Consider the following 21,110-nt stretch of genomic DNA (forward strand, 5'->3'; position numbering starts at 1 on the left):
ATTCAATTATTAAAACTTCTGTTTGGACTCGCAAGGCGTTCGGATTATAGTACGTTTGATAGAAAAATTAAATGAAACAACTGTTGGCTTATGAAAATTACATTATAAATTATACTTAATGAGAGTGAATTTGCATTTCTTTCAAATTACCCAATGTGGTACTCTTTTGCATTTTGGTTAAAGTTTTTTGTTTTTTGTTTTTGTTCTGGCATAGAAACCATGTTTATAATCTAAAACACCATGTGACGCAAGTGCAGCACAGAGTAGCTTGACTACGGCGCAAGAGCTCTTACTTAACTACAGAAAAACATAGCGATAGCGGCCTCGGTATGAGGAGATGAGCATATGAGGAGAGAGCGGTCATTTAGCAGTTCGGATTACAGCGACGTTTGGATTTGCCTGGATAGTGATTCATCATATGATAATCGAATTGTTGCTTGAAATGGCTATAGTGAAGATCTGAGTAGCCAGGTACTTCCCAACCTTTCTCTTCCTCATCTACTTCCCCTCCCACTTCCTTCAGCCTCAATACATATGCCAATTTTTGGATGCTATAGTCCCACTGGCTCCATGCAATCAGGATGGACTTTTTAGTGATATCCTCATAAAAATATGTGTTGATTTATTTATTTGTGTTCTCCATAAAACGGTTGTGTACCAATATATTACGAAGAAGATTACAAATTTGAGGCAGTTTTACTATTTTGTGACATACGTCAAAAGATAATTTGCTAAACTATGTGCAAGTAACGTTAAAAATATTGTTGATCAATGCAGAGTCGTTAAGCAGTTGAGTCGCTCTATTGATTGGCGAGTTCTTATAGGCAGAAGTACTCGCTTTAGGAGTATAAAGAAGTACATGGGATCTCCCACGAGTATACTAGGGCACATATAAGTTAACCTCTTTCAATATAAGTGGATTAAGTATAATTCCGGAGGTAAGTTTAAAAAAATTAACCTAAAAATATTTTTCGGCGTGCGTCTAAGTTGTTGAAATTGTGCATTCCTTCTTCAGGGGTACCCCAGGGATCCGTTTTGGGTCCACTTCTCTTCATCCTTTTTACAAATGATGTCGCCAAAATAATCGAGTCATTTGATCTCTTGTCTCACTGCTACGCTGACGATCAGCAAGTTTATTTTTACTGCGCTCCAAATGAAATCAATAGTCTCAAGATCCGTATAACTGAATGTCTAGAAGTAATAACTCGTTGGATGTCTTCAAACAAGCTGAAGCTCAATCCATCTAAGACTGAGTTCCTCTGGGTAGCCACAAACAAACGTCAACATTTCATAGACAATTCACCTATTACTATTTCCGGCAGCGATATCATCCCAAAAACAACAGTCAAACTTCTCGGTGTCAATTTAGATTCAGACTTTTCGTTTAAAAGTCAAATAAATAGGACTGTAAGCACCGGTTTTTTTCACCTAAGACAACTCAAGTCTGTCCGAAGAAACCTTCCTTCAGAAGAAACAAAACTACTTATCAACTCTTACGTAGTCTCACGTCTCGATTACTGCAACGGCATTTATGCCAGCCTTCCAAAATATCAAATTGATAAACTTCAATCAGTGTTTAATGCAGCAGCACGGCTCATAACCGGGGTTTCAAAATATTCGCACATTTCAGAACACCTTCGTAACCTTCACTGGCTCAAGTGCCCTGAAAGAATCCAGTACAAACTGTGCTGGATGGTGTTTAAATCCATCAATGAAATGGCCCCACCCTACATCTCTGAACTATGCTTCCCGGAAAACACTGGTCTGAGGCAGTCAACGCTTAGATCAGCAACATCAGCAGCTGTAGGCAGACTGATAGAACCTATGCGCAAGCCAAATACTAAGTTTGGTGATCGCGCTTTCGGAGTATCTGGGCCGAAGGCTTGGAATAAACTCCCTCCGGAACTAAGATCCATAACAAGTCCAACAGAATTCAGGTCTAAACTAAAAACTTACCTTTTTAAGTTGTCGTACCCTTAAATTAAATATACCAATCCTTAGAGAAAGTCCAGTTATATTCAATTTTTCAATTAAGTCCTAAACCCTGTATCTAAATTTCGCCAATAAACAATTAGATAATGTTAATTAAGTGTTAATCTCAAGTGACCTACCAGGTAAGTATTGTACTGTATATTTTCTCCATAAATAGTTAAGTAATAACACTGTAGAAATGTATTATAAGTTTGTACAGCGCCCTTGAGGTGTTTTTGCACAAAAACGGCGCTATAAAAGTCATCCAGGTATTATTATTATTATTCCTGTTAAGAACAAGGATGTACACAGGAATGGATAGCACATATATAGCTGATGCATAAATATTACATTTTTCTATTGTTTTCTCACAATCAAACAGTTACAAAGCCGGATTACTGGACATGCTCAATCTCTGAAGTGCCAGATTAGTGAGATTCTACTGCATTAATATGTATTAACATGGGAGAAAGGATCTAAAGAATGGTAATCATTCCATTCTTGCAAATTAAGCATATTTTATGAATTAAAAACATTGTGACTTTGACTTATTTTCGCGGTCTCACCAAACTATGGTCTAGATTGGAATTCAAGCTACTTACCATAGTTCTAAACAAATTGCCATTTATAAATTTGAAACATTGGAATTTTGTGTTGGCACTCGACCAACTATGGATTGCTTTCCATAATTCCGAACAGATCTCATTGAACTGTCTGTTTCCAGAGCGGAGTTTGGGGAGAGATATCCCCGCGCCACGGACGAAGTGTGGTACAAGCGCGCCGTGGAGCAGCACTACATGGAGTCGTCTAGCTTCGTGTACTCGGTGGACTTCGATGCGGGGCGACGCTACCCCGGGCTGGTGGATGATGAACCCCCACCCCCACCTGGAGGAGGGCGGCCCCTGGTCATAGCCACGCATGCCATCTTCCATTCCGTAGAGGGCAAGTCCGCCCCCGCTGCCGTGGTCGGCTTCCAGTTCCACCACTCCAGTCTGCATGCCCTATTCACTAACGTCACTTCATCTGTAAGTTATGACACATCTATTGAGGATCTTTCTACTTTGAACCAATCACCTTGATAAATTTATTGGATCTAATCACTAGGGAATGGATATTGCGGAAATGCCAATTTGAACAAAATGTTCTCATCAATGGTTTTACAATTTCATGATTTAGATGGTGACATGTCAGAGATTGGATATTCCAAATACTATATAAACTACAAGAAGTTTATAAAGTCACAGCTTAGTCCAATACTGGCAACGTGCAACGACAGTTTGAAGGTTTTATATAAAATAATCATTAAATTCACAAATGCAAAAAAAATTCTGATTGTTGAGTTCTGCAAACTGTATCCAACCCACACGAGCATAGTTTTGAGATGATTCAGTTTCTAGGAAAAACAGGATTAAAAAACCATGTGTAATTATTAATTGTCCTTATTTCTTTTACTTAGTAGAGGATTATGTGTTATTTCTAAATGTAATATGTAGGATTTACTAAGACGGAGGAATAAAGAGAATCATTAAAATTGGTTTGGATCTTTTTAACAAAATGCTATTTTGTGGGTTGGATCCTTTTAACAAATAGGTACAGATATACGACTGAAAGCAATTACATTTAATGTCTTTTTCATTAGAATTATTAGAAAGAAGAATTAAAAGTTATAAAAAACAACAAAATTTGCCAAATAAGTATCAAGTTCAAATCTTCATCCATCAACATTACTCTTCACCCTCAGTATCAAAATCTGAATTTCCTCAAAATCAAAAAAAATTTAAGAAATCCATACAGTTTCGGTGGTTTGCGGTTTTTTTCTAAAAAATCCATAAAATGAATTGCCCTATTCGGCCTGTAGTGTCCTGTAGCAATTCCCCCCATTTTAAATTAGCTTCATTTATAACAAAGCTCTGACGAAGCTTGGGAAAAGCGCAACCCGGTTGACCAATCTTTGTTAATTCAAAAATAGTAATTAGTAAAAAAAAAGTGGTGTATTACAAAGTGAGTTTTTACATTTAATAAATATACCTTCATTATTGTAATTTTTTGATAATTGAAAAAGAACTGTGAAAATATCCTATTCTTTCCATTTTAATATTATAAATTGTTTATTATTGTTACTCCTCGACTTATTTTCTTACTATGTACACATTCAGTGCGGGGAAGAGCAGCTGACGTGCATTAAGACTTGCAAATCCGACGAGCTGGACTGCTACGTCGTGGACAACAATGGCTTTGTGGTGGTCAGCGAGAACCTGCGGGATGCCGGCCGCTTCTTTGGGGAGGTGCGGCCGCCCGTCATGCGCCAGCTTGTGGCCGAAAAAGTGTACCGTCGGGTGCAGATCACTGACTACCAGGCCGTGTGCGCCGATCGCCTCAAGACCACCAACCCGGCCAGCAGGCTTCTCACGGTAACTCATTTTGTGGCTAGTTCACAGGACACAGTTTATTTGATCACAGGCTTCTCAATATTGTTGCTCGTTTACAGAGGACATGGTTCATTTAATTTAAAAAATCTCATTTTCATTTCCCTTCATTTTTGTTTTCTTACTAAGTACATATACCTTTTACAAATCACAATCACCGCTATCCTGCATCTACATACTGTACTTGTTGTCCCTGAGCTGGGCCCCCTAGATAAGAACCTACCTGTAAAACACTTTCGGCTCAGGATAAAACAGATTGATAGATTTCAGTATCTATGGATGAAATGCTTTAATGAACATAGGATTCCAGGTGGAAATGCTGTATTTGTTCTACTGGTATGTCTTCAGCACCAATGCATAGTCAGAAGACAAGCCAAATAAGTGTCCACCAATTGTACATGATGGACATTATCAGTTGTGGCATGAGAATGGGCTTTTTTACGACTCGTCCTTGTGCTCTACAGCTTGGTTGTAGAATGATTTACTAGATTTTTTTGTGTACTCACTCCTTCGTTTTTTTTAAATATCTTACACACAGCACCTCCATAGAATAAAATTAACTATTCTGGTTCTTCCCATAGTCTAAGCAACTCTTAACAGCACATAAAAAGTGTATTACGTATCTCTTACCTACCCCTTGTTGGTAACATAATGAATTGTTTGTTTGGTTGTTGGTTGGTTGCAGCCTTTCAGGTATATGCGGCAGCTGTGGGCCTGGCTGGTGTCGACCATCTTCTGGATGTGGCAGCACGCATCCATCCTGGGCTCCGACGCGCACGGCTACTCGTACGCCAACGAAGAGGGTGAGTTTAGTGGTGCCAACAGCCACCAGCCTCGAGCCCGTCCCCCGTAGACTGACTGCCCGTGCCTAGATATTGTGTCATGTGAATGAGAATGGACAGACTACCCCTTTTCACCCTAGATGGAAGTATCCTACTTACAGTTTCTCTGAGAGTTCCGTATTTCAGTTAGGATAATGGAGGAAATGTTGTCTCGTCTTGTTTGTTAAATGTATTTGTTATTTTTATGGGATATTCTAGACACTGTTGTTATATCACAGTAATGTCACTAATTATCTCTCACGGGGCACCAATACGCAATGTTTAAACAAATGTAACGTCCATGTCACACTCATTTCTTTTCATAACCTATCCAAATTTAGATTTATTCTTTATTGTCACAACTTCCTAAAATTGAACCAAAAAAATAAATGCTTTAATCCATTTATCACCATTGAAATACTTACATTTTCAGAACAGTAATCTAATGTTTACAAATTTTGAATACATATTTATAGAATTTAGAGTAAATATTGTATTTATTGTATTCAGAAGTACATACTTACTTATTTTGAATAAAGTCATTAACAAGTTATATTTATTATTTTTACTTGAATATCTATCTTATTATTTAGACAAATGCTTTTAATAACTTTCCTTAGTTTAACAATCAGTACATCTGGTCACTAATACTTACATAATATATTTACAAGTACTTATTTTCATTCCTGTTTATTTGTTACAATGTAGCCATACCCTATTACATTTAAATCTTGCCGATCTTTTGCCCTACATGAAACCCTTTATTTAGTTCATGGATGTGTACAATAATTGCTTCAAATATTATTTAATAGCCAACCGTTGTAGGATGTGCTGTCTGACTTTATACTAGAAACAATTATTATGTTTGGGCTCTGAGTTAGGACCTTAGTTTTCCAAAAAAACAAACATTTCCTTAAAATGCAAACCTGAATTTTGGTTTTCAGAAGTGGTTTCTCCAACCGGTAAGTTGATCAATCGGCTTTAGTAGAGAGTGCTATTTTGAATGGATTAGAAATATTTTAAATGATTTTTCAAACACCCTTTTGATATTCTTATTCTTAGTTTGTATAAAGTGAATATTCTTTCTATAGGTACTGGATGAATTATCAGAAATTAATTGTAAAAATATTACGATCGCATGAATTTTATTATAATAATCGAGGGTTGCTTTATTATCTTTTTGTTTCTGGTTTTGAACCTTTTTGTTGTATTTAAATCAGAATTCTACATAACAAAAACTTTAACATAACACGCATCAAATTTTCTATTAAATTTTTTACTGAATACACAAAAATAATTGCTTTTTATAATTTGTTTAGGACATTTCCCTTCACAGTGGCATGTTGTATTCTGCACTTAGCATTGATTTATGCTCTTTTTCATTATTAAAAATTATGTAATTTACTTTCCAAAAGTTCATTCACGGACTCAATAAAATTTGCAATGTATGGGTTATTTTATATATTGGTTTAAGTGATATGTGATTATTATACCGAAAATATTTAAGAAATTAGTGAATGTATCTGTAATAAATGTCTTTCCAGTAATTTTCCCATCCAAGTGATGCCTCTCTAATTCCTATAGTATGTACCTAATTGCCCAGCATAAATTTAACAAAAATTGTTAGGTACATAATACATATTTTTTATTTTTCGTGTAGGTATAATATTTTCTAATTTATTTGGTTTATTAAAAAATCAAAATTAAAACTACTGTAAAATTATGTAGGTACTATTAATTAATGAAGTTTTAGAACTTTAGTATTTTTTAAGGATTAATTTGCCTAAATTATTTAGTGAATGATTTCTTTGCACTCTTACTTTCTCCCACTATAGAAATCATAGATTAAACACATTTATTGTCATGTATTATAGTACATACATCCATAATTATTTCATTGCTGCACACAAGCAAATTGGAATACACACACACACAACAAATTACAATGCTTATTTTATTAGTTATTAAAGTTTTCACATTTGTCCTTATGCAACATGCACATGAAAAATCAAAATGATGTATGTAATACGTAATTATTATTAAGTATTTGCTTACTTATGTAGTACACACTACAGACATTCAAATTGATAGATCAGCCAATCAAAGAAAGGGAAACAAACCAAGTTGCGTGGAGCGGGTAGGCGGCAGCGAATCTTGCAGTATACAGGCAATTCGCATTGTAATAATCACTATTTAGTCCTCGAAAATAAAATCTGCTCGAGAATTAGGAGTTCTTTTTACAATGGCGCGCAAATTGCTGGCTGCATAAAAACTTAACCACAAAAAACATATCATATCGCAGTCAGCAGAATGCTGACTGTTCAATTAATAATTATAATAATAATAAAATCCCATATCCGGTGAACAAAACTTCAGGCTTGTTTCCAGAATTTAATATTTTGTTACACTATTTAGTTCGACATTTTTACAAATGGATATAATAATTTATCCGGTTCAGTTAAAAATGAACATTCAGATCATGCGCAGAAAAGTCCAACAATGAACTGCGTTGCCAGCCGTTGCCTTACTTTAGCGAACTTTACTTTTCTGCTCAGGGCCTGGTTATATCAATGTGCATTCTTTGGCGGTCAAATCACAACTGATATTGTAGTTTATTCTAAGCATTCTCGAACCCTTCTGGTGCCAAAAATATAGTCACATGGTTTGCCTTCGAAATGACACCCAGATTTTATGTTAGGGCAAGTCTATCAATTTCTATATCTAAGGTAGGTACACACTAACAAAATGAGTTTAATATAAGTGAACTATTCAAAAGGTCAGCCTACTCTCGACAAACGCACTGTCATTAACTTAGTTAAAATTTCGTAAACAGTTGTTAAAATTTGTTCAAAATTACTTATTTTTATCTAGCTTGTCTATTTTGTATTTAAACAATCCATTAACACATAAAACATTCTTCAATGTAATAGAACTTTTTATATCTGTCTTTACTTAAGCAGACTTCAGGTGTTGGGAACTCTTATAATTAGTAAAAGGTTCTTAATATAATACTGTTTATTTACGTTACAATAACCTGTCTGACTAGCTACAACTGTTCGTTACCCGAGGGTAGGTAAATCTCTGAGCGTGCAGATGCTTGCCTTGCCGATAATATCTATCGCTAGTACCTGCTATACACTGACGTCATCTGGCGGGCCCTGGCGTAGGCTTTATGTCTACCACCATCTACCGATTAATTACTCAACCCAATTACCATATATCACAGAACTCAAATCATTTTATTATGTAGTTTTTTCGATTATTATCCGAATGATTTATATAAGTTGCCGATTCTGATTGTAACATAACCAAAGGGCAATTTATTTCTGGATTTTTATATTTAGCTGCTATATTGTTTTTGAAAGAACTTGAGTTAATTAACCATTGGGCCAACTCAGTAAATGGACAATTTACTTGGGCAGTTTTGTATATAAACAAATTGCACGCACTCACAGGTTTGAGATATATCAGACTTCGAGTTATGCAGAATATGCAACGACCTCCCGAGGTCCATAAGTAAGGCTATGAATCCTGGGTTTGCGGGTTCAAATCCCGGCATGTGCAAGTAAATTTTATTCAATTAATTTGTGTTGTGTCACAATTATTTATTAAAAAATGTATAATATAATTACGGCACATTCCAGAGTAGAAGATACTCTCAGTATCGCCCTGAGACCACCATTTAGAATTGTAACTTGTTTGAAATTGCTTTATGACCAGTTCTGAATAGCCAGGACTTCTCCATACCTTACTCTTCCTCATTTCCTTCCTCTCCCCACAACCTTCAGCCTCACAACATACTCCAATTAGAGATGCTATAGTCTCACTGGCTCCAGATGGTTGGGAGCAGTTGATGTCAGTTATTGGTTTTCAACAATAACTCTTGGGTTTTCCGAGCCCCAGATGCGACAATTTTGCTTGTTGACGAAGCCACCGAGGTGGAAATGGGCCTCATCACTCAAGATGATTTGCATTTGATTCACTCAAGTGAATTTTAATAATTTCAATGCGTTGTTGAAGCGTGTATCATTCCATTTTTATTAATGGCGTAGTTTCTACTTGTCAAATGTCAAAAAATAACAGCTTCAAAAGTAACATCTACCGAAATAGCGGGTTATTCAAAAGTAACATCTACCGAAATAGCGGGTTATTCAAAATAACACCTCTTATTGGAAAACCCTGTATAATAAATGCGAATCGTGGAATTGGAAACAGACATTTCCAACCTAAATGAGTTTCGAGAAAAAAAGGTTGTAAAGCAAATAACTTTTCTCTGTCTAAAAAAGTTTTTTTATTTTTTAACAGGCGTAATTTAAACTAATTTATATTTAGAAACATTTTTACTGCACCGAATATCACACATGTGTGTAAAATGTGTTTTAAGTAATACTTGTGTAATATTCCAGTAATGTACCAGAACTATGAAATCGATCCGGATGCCAACAACGGGGGTGAAGGAGGCCTCAAGCGCTCCGACAGACAGCAGGACAGCTACGTTGATAAGGCCATCACTATCAACCGCACTAGGCCTGCTCCTTGTGACAAGGAGGTAACTAATCAATCATTCTCTTTACGCATCTTGTGGTATTAAAATACAATTATTGGTGGTTTATAGTAGGTAAATTAATTATTATTTTTAATATACAATATTGTATGTAGTAACATAAATTATCGGCATCTATACAGGGTGTATCGGCACGTACCTGACAAACTTTAACCAGCTATTCCTTAGCACATTTGGACTAAAAAATGGTATGGGCACTTTGCTGTCTGGTAACATTTTTTTTAAATAAAAAATTTCTTATTCATATTTTCACCACATGTCACCAATGTTTTATCATTTGTCAAAGTTTGAAAACCCATCTGGCCATATTTTATTTGAGTTTCGTTGAATAATGTACGAACGTACCTACATTGGCGCGTTTTTACAATCACAACGAAATGGGATGGCACCATTCGTCTCATTTTTAACTATTATTATTTAGTGTGTATGAAAGAGCGAGGACGCTTTTTGACACACTTGCTAATAACAGCTGTTGAACACGAGAAACAATGCCAATGTCAGTGATGGAGTGTGTATTTTTAATATTTTTTTGTTTGTTTTTAATTGAAAAACATGTTACCCCACAGCAAAGTGCCCATAACATTTTTTACTCCAAATGTGCTAAGGAATAGCTGTATAAAGTTTGTCGGGCACGTGCCGATACACCCTGTATACAGTGGAGACAATGAAATATTTTCCGCTTGGCTGTGGAACAAATTTCTGGCGGTGTTTTTCACTTTTACAAGTTGATTCTCTGTTCTAAGTCTGAATTCGACTCCAATCTTCCATATAATTTTGAAATTTGCCCACTAAACAAAATAGATATATAAATTGACCTTCCCTCTCTCCATAATTTGAAATTATGGCCTAGACCACCCTTAGAGGGTGAAAGCCAGCATTAATTGAAAAAAAAAACTTCATTCACTTCAAGGCCAAGGTTTACTTCTATATTTCCTTATAAAATGAAACTTTAGGACATTTGTCATCTTCTAATAATCTCATGTGATTGTTATTTTCAAGGTATGGCTCTACCAACTTCAGCAGTATCCGGATAAAGATCGGGCTCCTTACAAAAACCCTGCTAAAGGATGTGAAAGGTGTGATTATACAATATGCGTTTTTATTGATTATACAAGTAATTGTATTACTTTGAAATACAGCCGCCATGGTCGAGGAAGGTCCTTGACTACGAATCTGGAGGTCGGTGGTTTGAATCCCAGTGTGCGTATTTAAATTTAATTTAATTAATATATGTGTTATTTCATATAAAAATATATATCGTCGGTGTAATTCCAATACCACAGCAGAACCATTTGTAAAAATGTTCAGAAGGGGCAAAAAACTATCTAGGAATATACGCACTCTATGTTCTGGGAATTCTTCATTCGCTGTATTGACTTTAACCAAGTACAAGCAGTATATTGGTCATTTTCAAAATTTGAAAGCACCAACCAATGCAGCTCGTGCTGTTCAACTAAGTGTCGAAAAACCTATTTTGAAATAATTTGGCTCATACGCTGTATTGAACTTACATAGAGATAATAAAATAGTTTTACCTACCAATAAAACTTATATTATGTACCTAACCTCATTTAAAACCTTTATTGAGAGAAGCATTCTCAAATTCCCTTTCGCGTGGCACTTTCCCGCTCTTTTTCAGCACCTTGTGTTGGTCAAGTGGTCACCAGATGCTACACAAAAGTAAAGCGTCCCCTATGCGACTTTTGTTTACGGCATTCTTTCTCATTAGTTCTCACCAGGCAGTGATTGCCTAGGTTTTAAATGAGGTTAGGTACATAATATAAGTTTTATTGGTAGGTAAAACTATTTTATTATGTAGCCTGAACCGTCATTTAAAACCTTTATTGAGATCTGTTTGTTATCGACTGGTGACCACTAACGCTAATGTGATCTATTATAATACGTCAAAAAACTGGAATACCTACTCACGTGTTACAGTGGGTGGAATAGGGAGGCTACAGACAATGCCCTATTTACCTCTAGGGGAGTGTTAACTTCCCTTCTGTAGAATTTGGCAAAGGTGTCCCGGCTCCTCCAGTTCCCTCGAGCCAGGATGTCATCCAATCTAAAATTATCCAGCCAGTTAAGTGACGCCACTGCTGCCCGTACACTTCCCGGGGCAGCTGTGATCTTAGCTTCTTCTAGAATTGTTTTGACCCAACGGGCGATGACTGTTCTTGAAGCTGCCTTAACTGCTCCCGATGTAGTGATGAAGAGTTCTGTTAAATTCTGCTTTGTTTCCCTCCGTTCTTTGGAGGTTTCAATCAGTTTCTTAATCCAGTATGCTGGGTCTATATTTGGCTGATTTCCGTTTCTCAACCTCCAACCTGACTGTTGGTATGTAGCAGAGTCAGTTTTGGATCCGAAAACTGGCCATAACGAGACCCCTTCCTCATTTATGAATAGTTTGTCTGGCGAACACTGTAACAAGGTCAGGTCATGCACTCTTCGTCCCGAAGCTAACAAAAGTAAAGTCGCTGCCCTTCTCGAGACTTCAAAGAGACTCAACCTTTTGGGTGGGTTAGCTTCTAACCAGGTCAACACCATTCTGGGATCCCAGATAGGAGGCTTAGACAGTTTAGGATGCTTTAATGCTGCGGCTTTGAGAACTTGTCTGACTAGAGGGTGTGAGCTTAGGTTTCCTTCTTCCGGGCTACTGAAAGTTGTTACTACCGATTTATGGAGTCGAATTGTGCTGGGAGAGAAATTGTCTTCTAAACTAAGATCTGTTAAAAATCTTGCCAGGTTACTTCCTGTAGGGACATTCGGGTTTACCCCGTGATTTAATGCCCACTTTTGCCACCTAAGCCATGCCGGTTTATATGTTTTAAGTGTGGATTCTCTCCAACCTGACTTTAAAAATTCTTTCTGTTTGTCCGACCAATCTGTTAATGACTGACTCCACCCCGGCACTTCCACACCTCCAAAATAAAATCCTCTACTTGTGGAGGGGGTTTCAAGGTTCTGGTGTCTATCAGCACTTCTGTCAGGTTCATTATGGTGAAAGGAGGGCTCGTCGCTCGACTTTTCAAGTCTGGTCTCCAGAATACTTTCTTCCATCTCGGGGTTACAATCAGGTATATGCCCTTGGCCCGGTTGAGGTGTGCGAGAACTCTCGGCATGAGGCACGGAGGGGGGAACACCCAAGCTAGAGGAAAATCCCACTCTCGAGTCCAAGCGTTGACAAAACTTGCCTCTTTGTCGAATACATTTAGGGACACATAATCTTCTACAACGTGAGCTGTCTCCGATGCAAACAGGTCTATAGTTGGTCTCCCCCATTTTGCAAAAATCAATTTTGTTGCTGCTGGTAAAAGATGCCACTCCGGAGGTTCGCGTTTTCTGGAGAGTTGATCTGCCACCTCGTTGAACCTTCCTGGTAGGTAGTGAGCAGACAGTGAAATGCGATACGTGTCTGTCATCTGAAGGACTTGACGAGTCGCTTCGAGCAATGTCTTGGATCGTGTGCCGCCTTCGTTGCGAAGGTACGCAACCACCGATTTGTTGTCTGACTGGATCAGGAGACCCGAGTCTGACAGCTCTGGCCCGTGAGGAGTAAGTGCTGCCAGCACGGCGAGCATTTCCTTGACATTGCTGTGGAGAGGTTGCTGTGTTTGGGACCAAGCTCCACTCAATCTGAGGTCGTCTAGCTGCGCACCCCATCCCCAGTCCGAGGCGTCGGTCGTGAGGGTATGACGAATCACTGCTTGATGCATTGGTGACCACGTCTGCAGGGACCTGCTCCACCATCTCAGCTCCTCTATCGCTCTTCGAGGAATGGGATGGAGTCGTCTCGGTTTGAATGCAGGCAGCTTGCGACTGGCACACTGTAACATGCGAAGGTTAAGCCTGCCTCTATGAATGGCGAAACTAGCAAAATTGAGGGTACCCAAGAGGCTCTGGGCCTGCTCAAGTGACCACCTTCCTAGATTAATGTATTGTTTCAGTAAATTTGTTATTTTCGCTATTTTAGTTTGCGGGAGGCCTTTTAAGCCGTCCCTTGAATTCCATGAAATTCCCAAATATTCAATTTTCTGAACTGGACACAGAGTGGATTTACTGAATTGTATTATCCACCCAAGAGTTTGTAACATTGAAATAGTTTCGAATGTATGCATTTTCAATATATTTTCATTTTGATGTACTATCAAAAAATCATCTAGGTAAACAATTATTCTGAGACCTTTGTCTCTTAATTTTTGCGCTATCCAATTGGTAAGTGAAGCAAAAACCTTTGGAGCTGAGGCTAGTCCAAAAGGCAAACATGTCATTTGAAGCAGTTCTCCATTAAAAATCAGTCTCAAAAAACGGCGATGATTCTCATGAATTGGAAGGTGAAAGTAGGCTTGAGAAAGGTCCACTTTAACCATCCAGTCGCCTGGTTGAATAAATGTTGCAACCTTATTAACATTAATAAGTCTGAATTTGCTAATAGCTAAGAAATTGTTCAAACGACGAAGGTTGAAGACCGGCCTAAATGACCCGTCTTGCTTCGGTATGAGAAACATCCGTGACAGAAAGGAAGGCGATATTGAAGCTGATTCCAATATCTTTTCCTTTTTCATTTTGTCTATTTGTCGTGTCATTTCGTCTGTGATTTGGGTTTTATAAGTTGAGCTTACCGTGTCTGCCACTATACTTAGAGGGGGTTTCTGCCGAAAGGGTAGCTTGTACCCTCGCAACATGGTTAGCAGTGCTGGTGGTGCTTCTAATTCTTCCCATTTGCTTATGAAGTGCTGCAATTGCCCCCCCTGAAACGCCTTCTCCGGATAGTCATAGCCTATCCTTGTTGCCAAAATTCCTTCTTGGTTTGGCTGGTCCCCTCTTGTCCGCACCTCTTGCATTTTGATTAGATCGCCCTCCGCGGGGGGCTTTGTTGTCTCGGAAGGGCTTGTTGTCCCGAAACGTCCTGCTTTCCCGAAAGGGCCTGCTCTCACGAAAAGGCTTCCTCACTGGCACTTTCTTGGGCATCTGCGAGCTGGTTGATGGCTGAGGGTCGAAGCTTGAATGTGGGAAGCATTTATCCAGTCCTCCCATCCGCTGAATCTGGGATTCTAGCTTCATTGGTTCAAAAAGATAACCCGCTGCTGGAGGAATATTTTTGACTGCCTCCCGTACGTAGCGGCTCTTTATCTCGTTAAGGATTGCATCCCTACGATGCTGGATCGCATTTGCTCTCCTTCCACAGACCATCTGCAGGACATCTTTGGTCACTGTCTGATATTGCGTATCCGGGGCAAATAGCGACTCCACTTTCTTGAAGAGGGAACCTGCTGACAATTCCTTGCCTTCCTCTGCACTCCAGTTTACCAGTTCCTGAAGAGATTTCTTGAGGCACTCATTTTGCTGCAACAGGGCATGGCTTAGTGACCCGCAAAATTTGTCAAGTGACCCCGCGTATTGCTCTGCCTTATTCAAATGCAGAAACTCTCCATTAACCTCCAACTGGTTGAACATGGGGTTGGCCAGGTATTTTCTTACGACCTCCCCATACCTTACTTCGTTCCATTCAGGCGAACCGAAGTGTTGTAAATCTTCGATTTTCTTTACGCGGTTTGCGTCCGCCTTAGGAACTGTAGGTTCCTTACACGTGGTTTCCGCCATCGATAGGTTTAATTCCTTGAATTCATGATTAGGATTTACTAATCCCATCCCTAGCGAAGATCGTGAATTTCTCTCCACGTGTATCTCTTGATCTTCCGATGATGCGTCCTCGTCGGAATCCAAGTTTCTCCTATCTTCGTATGTTTTAGCCGCCATAAAATCCTGAATAAACGAGCTAATGTGCTCCACTTGAGCCGTGAGTTTATCAATGCGATGTTTTTTTCGTAGATTTGGTCGATTTCGGCAACTTTCGTTTCGGCTCATTTTGTTTTGGCAAAATGATCTTGTTAACTTCTTCTACCGTCATCTCTACCGAATCGGATGATGACATCTCGGAGCCACTCATTGTTAAATTGGACAAGAAACCAAAACACAAAACACAAGGTACACAAAACACAATGTAAATAAACAAACAACACAAAATGGCCGACGAACTGACGAACTTTTCCGTCGTGTTCACCACGTGTTTTATCTTTTTAAACAGTTAAAAATTATTTCTGTTTTAAAAATACTTCGAACAGCCTCGCTGTTATAATATAATGTATTATCTTGAAATAATTATACACTTAAAATAATTATATACGGGAAAAATCGTTATAAATTCGGAGCTACTTCGCAACGACAACGCCAGCGACGGAATTTAAAACGCTAATGAGAAAGAATGCCGTAAACAAAAGTCGCATAGGGGACGCTTTACTTTTGTGTAGCATCTGGTGACCACTTGACCAACACAAGGTGCTGAAAAAGAGCGGGAAAGTGCCACGCGAAAGGGAATTTGAGAATGCTTCTCTCAATAAAGGTTTTAAATGACGGTTCAGGCTACATAATATAGCATACGTGCAGCACGTTCCCAAGTGGAAGATAATCTCAGTATCGCCCTGGTGAAAGACCACAATTAAAACAGCGCTTGAAATGGTTTTAACCGCTTTTGGTGATCAGATCTTAAAAGTCAGCTACTTCTGCATCATCCTCTTCTCATACCCTTCAGGCTCACAATATATCCCAGTCAGTTGGGAGCATTTGGAACTCTTACAGTTCAGAAAAAATAAATAAATGTGAAAACATCTTTAAAGAACCAGATGTTTTAAAAAACCCTCTTCTCTATCATTTCATATTGTTTCTTTATCGACTTTTTACGTTTATACTTGTTACTTTCTTTATTTTGTACTATTCATATTTGTCTTAATGACATATGTATGTTGGGCTGTATACATGAATACAGGAGAATCAGAGACTGGCGAGTTGCGAAGATGATATTGAACTCAATCAATTTTTAGGGCGTACGTGGTGCAGGTAATCCCGGGCAGCAACCTGGTGCTGGTGGTGGTGGACTCGCTGTGCCCCCAGGACGAGCTAGCGCCCCCACTGCGCCCCGCCCCCGTGCCCGTGGAGCGCAACCACAGCCTGGCCTGTGAGAGGGCCTCCATGCGCCCCCTGCCTCGCCACGGCCTCAAGCCCTGCATCAACTCCCATCCCAACGTGAGACAAACATGCTCTATAATGAATCTTTCACATATAATAAATTTCCCCAGCCTTGTTTTAAATACTCGAGCGATAGCTACCCAAATTTAGGTAGCCGTATATAGGTGATTTTTATGAATTAATTTTTAACTTACTACAATCAGTTAATATGTTTAGTCGCCAGCTTGATTAAGCTCCTATGAAATACCAAACGATGTCACTAATGTCTGGGAATATTCTAGATAATGTTTTGTATCGTGTACAGTCTTCTTGTAGACGTCACGTTAAATTATAAATACTTAACATCTATATGTTAAAAATTTCATTTTTTAATATCTGTGACTACATACATTTCCAGTAGACCATAGACATGGACTTCAACTTTCATTCAATAAAATGACCGTAGAGACTCATAGACTAGATCAAGTGAGAAAGCACCATACAATACATAATTCATAAATTTTAAATTTACAAATAATTATTTTAAAACCTAAACACATGGGATAAACAGTGAAATGTAAGTGGATTAATTAAACTACAGTAAGTAGTTTATATATTATGTTTCAGTATTAATATTAATTTGGAGGTATGATTATTGGAATGAGTGCGACCGATCCCAAAACCAAAAGCCCGGAAATCTCTACGGCTAAGTGGTTGATAGCTCACACGCCTTCATCTCTATGAGCTATCTGGTTCCAACTTTGGAAGTGGTCTATTTCAAATGAGTCCTACTTTTACATTTTCCAGAAAAGCAATCTGCTCACTGTTTGATGTACCACGTATCTTTTATAAACAAACAAACAAAACATTTTCTGACAAATTGTTGCTAAATGCAATCAAAATAATTTTCCTATATTTATTCCAGAAGAATTGCAGATTTAGTGCAATGCGACACATTCCAAATGACAGTGACAATAAAAGGAAAAATTAATAAGTTGGTTGGCCAAGCCGTCCAAAGCGTTGCTTTATCCAGGCGTCGCGGGTTCAATCCTCTGCTAGCCAAGTCCTCCATCATTGCACAAGCAGCATTTTCCGCTTATTATTATGATAGTAGGAGGAAATCAAATAATATTTTCACCGGTTATTCCATAAATAAACCACTCACTTCGTAACCTGAGACTGTTTATCTTCTTTAATCCCTGTAACAATGACGCCGTACTAAATATCATTTAGGTATTCGGTATTGCTATTGTTCATTTTGGGGTTGTTATTTTAGCACCGGTTTTTTGTTGATTTAATTTATAGACATTACTTACTATAAAGAAATTGAATTTTAAATAAAAAATTTGTCGCGTAATTAAGCTCGCGAATTTCAGCAAAGAACTGTGTGTGCATTCAAATTCTGTCGCTTTACGCGCGATTTCGAGATATCGGACAGTTATTTTTGGGCCATTTTCGAAAGGAAAGAGAATACAAACAGTACTAGAATAAACTTTATTTAAAAAATGCTAATTTTGATCTCACTTAAGAAGTTTTCCCACTTAAGATGTTTTTTTTTGTCCAGTCCCTTGGAGAGAGTTTCACTGTTCACTAAAAATAGAGTTCATATTTTTGGAGTTCCTCAGCAATACATTTATGTATGGGATAAAATAATTAAAACGTATAAGCATTTATCGAATGCAACAGAAAAAAATGTTTTCCCGACAAAATCTGTATAAAAATCGTTAATATTTACATATGTCTGTGGCGTTGATAACTTGCCGGTTGGTGCGGTAGCGAGCGAGATGTACGGAGTTTCATTCAATGTGCTGTTATCAGTAATAGCCGGTGGTCTACCGGCTGCGATGAACGTATCGTGCATTTCATGCGTGGCCAATGTTTTTATCCTCATTTTCATCACTAAGGCTAGGAACGCACTAGACAGTCAAGATTTGGAGGAGTCAATGCTTGCAGCCAGTATAGCACCCAATATCACCAGTTCGGCTGGCCTGGCTGCCTAGTCTGTTAGAACCGAGGCAAGCACATACATTTTAGCTAGTAGTACTGGCTGACTAGTGCGTTAGCTTGAATACATGTTCATACAAATTTGATGATTGTGTCGGCTACGCAGCGTGGCTGCTTAGTGTGTTCCTAGCCTAATGCGTAATATTATATATACTTACATCAATAAAATGATTTAGGTACATAAATAATGTCAAGTATTCGTTTTTATCCAACATAAAAATTACCAACATAAGAATTCTGTAGACAGCACCGGAGCTAGAGGAATTTTCTAGCATAAGCAGAGGCTTAAAAAAAATAATGAAATGCATCGAAAATAATAAATGCTGCTTTACTTTCAGGAGAGCCAAATTGAACTGTGTGGCGGAGCAACTCACACTACCATAGCCTGGGAGATTCCCCTACTCTTCTCCTGTTTGGTCATCATTTTCAGTCATTTCCTTCAACATCCCACAAGATCTTGAGCTTGAAATAACAACTCTGGATTCGGTCCAGTGAAGTCCGATCATGTTATAGATTTAGCTAGAAGTCAATACATATTAATCAGAAATGTAAATTTGCTGACAACGTGACCTTTCAAATGCTGGGGTCTAGGAGATATTCTATTCCAAACATATCCAAGCACGATTTGGATCTGAAGAAACATTTACATTTCAATTTTGGTGAAAAAAGATTATTAATTGAAAATCACTAACTTTGTTGTGGAAAACAATATTGTATACCTATATAACATTATTAGAGTTTCAAGCAAAATAGTTACTAGACACTATTGTGCCTTCTTCAGGGCATACATAAACACATCTGTTCTAGGATTATGTTTGCCACAAAGAAGGCATGGTTGGGTCCAAAAGTAGTAGTTTAAAGTCAAATAACGTTTTTGTTTTTAATACCCAATGGGCATATTATTATTATTACACATTGTTAAATAACATTTAAAAACATTGACCAAAAATGTTGTGCTTATTAAATGACATTTTTGTCCCATTTAATATTAGCATTTCATAAAAAAATGTTGTGAATTTGTTTCCATTAGATTAGATTTGTTGCATAATCAAAGTGTGTTTTATTAACTTCATACTTTTTTAAAAAGGGTGTGCATTTATTTATTTTTTCTTTACTGGTTATATTTAGAGGAATTTGCCAATACTTTGATTGGCTTGTACACTCGTTGCATTCAATGTCGTTTTAAGTTGGCCGCACACGAGAGACTTTGGTTGCATTTCAACAAATGTGTGTGCATCAAAATTCATTATGGTACTTGTATATGGAGGATCGCTATGGAGACTTAGAATTTGGATGGATTTGGGAATAGTTTCTGACTCACCGCATCTAACGTCTCACGTGTGAAGGCTGCCTAAATATAATGCAGAATTATCATTCCCACTACTTAGAATGTTCTACTTCTTTGATAAAGAAATGCTAACTGATAATCTTATTTACACACCGGGGGAATTTTACAAATAAATTTATTGACATTTTTGTTCATTAGGCCTGGATTTTTTGTATGCTTCGTTTGCGCTCACCAGAATATCCAGTATATAGTAGTCCCAAAGAAAGGTCGTATGTGACATCATCGTTATAGTACCTTCTGTCTTTTTCAAACAAGACTTGTAAGAAGGAAGATTTTTCATCATTGACATATTTACGATCTCACTCTGAGACTACTATACTGCCGTGGTAAGTAAAAACACTTTTTCACACACAACACGTTTTCTTTGAGAGTTTCAAAGGAGGCACGAGTTTTTACCTACCGCGGCAGTATATAGTCTAATTTGTGGATTATTGATATTATATAATAATACAATCTGTATTTATTTCTTGAAAACTAAAATATATTCTACATATACAAACCTTACAGAGTTTTATGAAATGTTTCTAATTTTACCCACATATCTTATAAGATCACATCTGTGTGTTTATGGCCAAAGTTTAGGTTACAGAGTGTACATAGTTTGACATAAGATTTAAAGTGAATATATTATTCAATAATTCCATGTTTGTCTTCAATTTACATTGTAGTTATGCAATTTAAAATCCACTTTTATTAAATAAAAATTATATTAGATAGATGAATATTAAATGTATTTATGAATCCTGTACATCACAGAAATTTATCAATATTATCACATAACACATTTTCTTAATTTTTTTAAATCGACATATCAATTTTCTTTAGTATTTTTTAGAAAGATTTTATCACAACTGGAGTCAAATATGAAATTTAAATAAATAAATCTACTCTACACTGCTTCATGCTTAAATTGATATCTTATAAATAATTTTAGGATTTTAAAAATATTGTATAATACATATAAAAAATAC

The 21,110-nt window shown here is 37.5% G+C and overlaps 1 protein-coding gene across 6 annotated transcripts in view; it reads left to right on the plus strand.

Annotated features, from left to right (window-relative positions):
- The window catches only part of stj (voltage-dependent calcium channel subunit straightjacket), a 52,926-nt gene extending 32,453 nt beyond the window's left edge, over positions 1-20,473 (plus strand). For 4 of the 6 annotated variants that reach the window (XM_089650423.1, XM_089650432.1, XM_089650443.1 and 1 more), the window contains 8 exons: positions 2,696-2,996; positions 4,128-4,382; positions 5,083-5,200; positions 6,163-6,180; positions 9,625-9,767; positions 10,782-10,858; positions 16,664-16,865; positions 19,130-20,473. In XM_089650423.1, the coding sequence (XP_089506549.1) occupies positions 2,696-2,996; positions 4,128-4,382; positions 5,083-5,200; positions 6,163-6,180; positions 9,625-9,767; positions 10,782-10,858; positions 16,664-16,865; positions 19,130-19,252 (1,237 nt within the window). In that variant the 3' untranslated portion in view covers positions 19,253-20,473. The remainder of the gene's footprint in view (positions 1-2,695; positions 2,997-4,127; positions 4,383-5,082; positions 5,201-6,162; positions 6,181-9,624; positions 9,768-10,781; positions 10,859-16,663; positions 16,866-19,129) is intronic. The other 2 variants (XM_089650427.1, XM_089650448.1) reach the window with 1 other exon arrangement.
- The last annotated feature ends 637 nt before the right edge of the window (positions 20,474-21,110 follow it).

This window comes from Hesperophylax consimilis, chromosome 3 (genome assembly GCF_061612785.1).
Source record: "Hesperophylax consimilis isolate HC1 chromosome 3, BYU_Hcon_1.0, whole genome shotgun sequence".
NCBI classification, from domain to species: domain Eukaryota; kingdom Metazoa; phylum Arthropoda; class Insecta; order Trichoptera; family Limnephilidae; genus Hesperophylax; species Hesperophylax consimilis.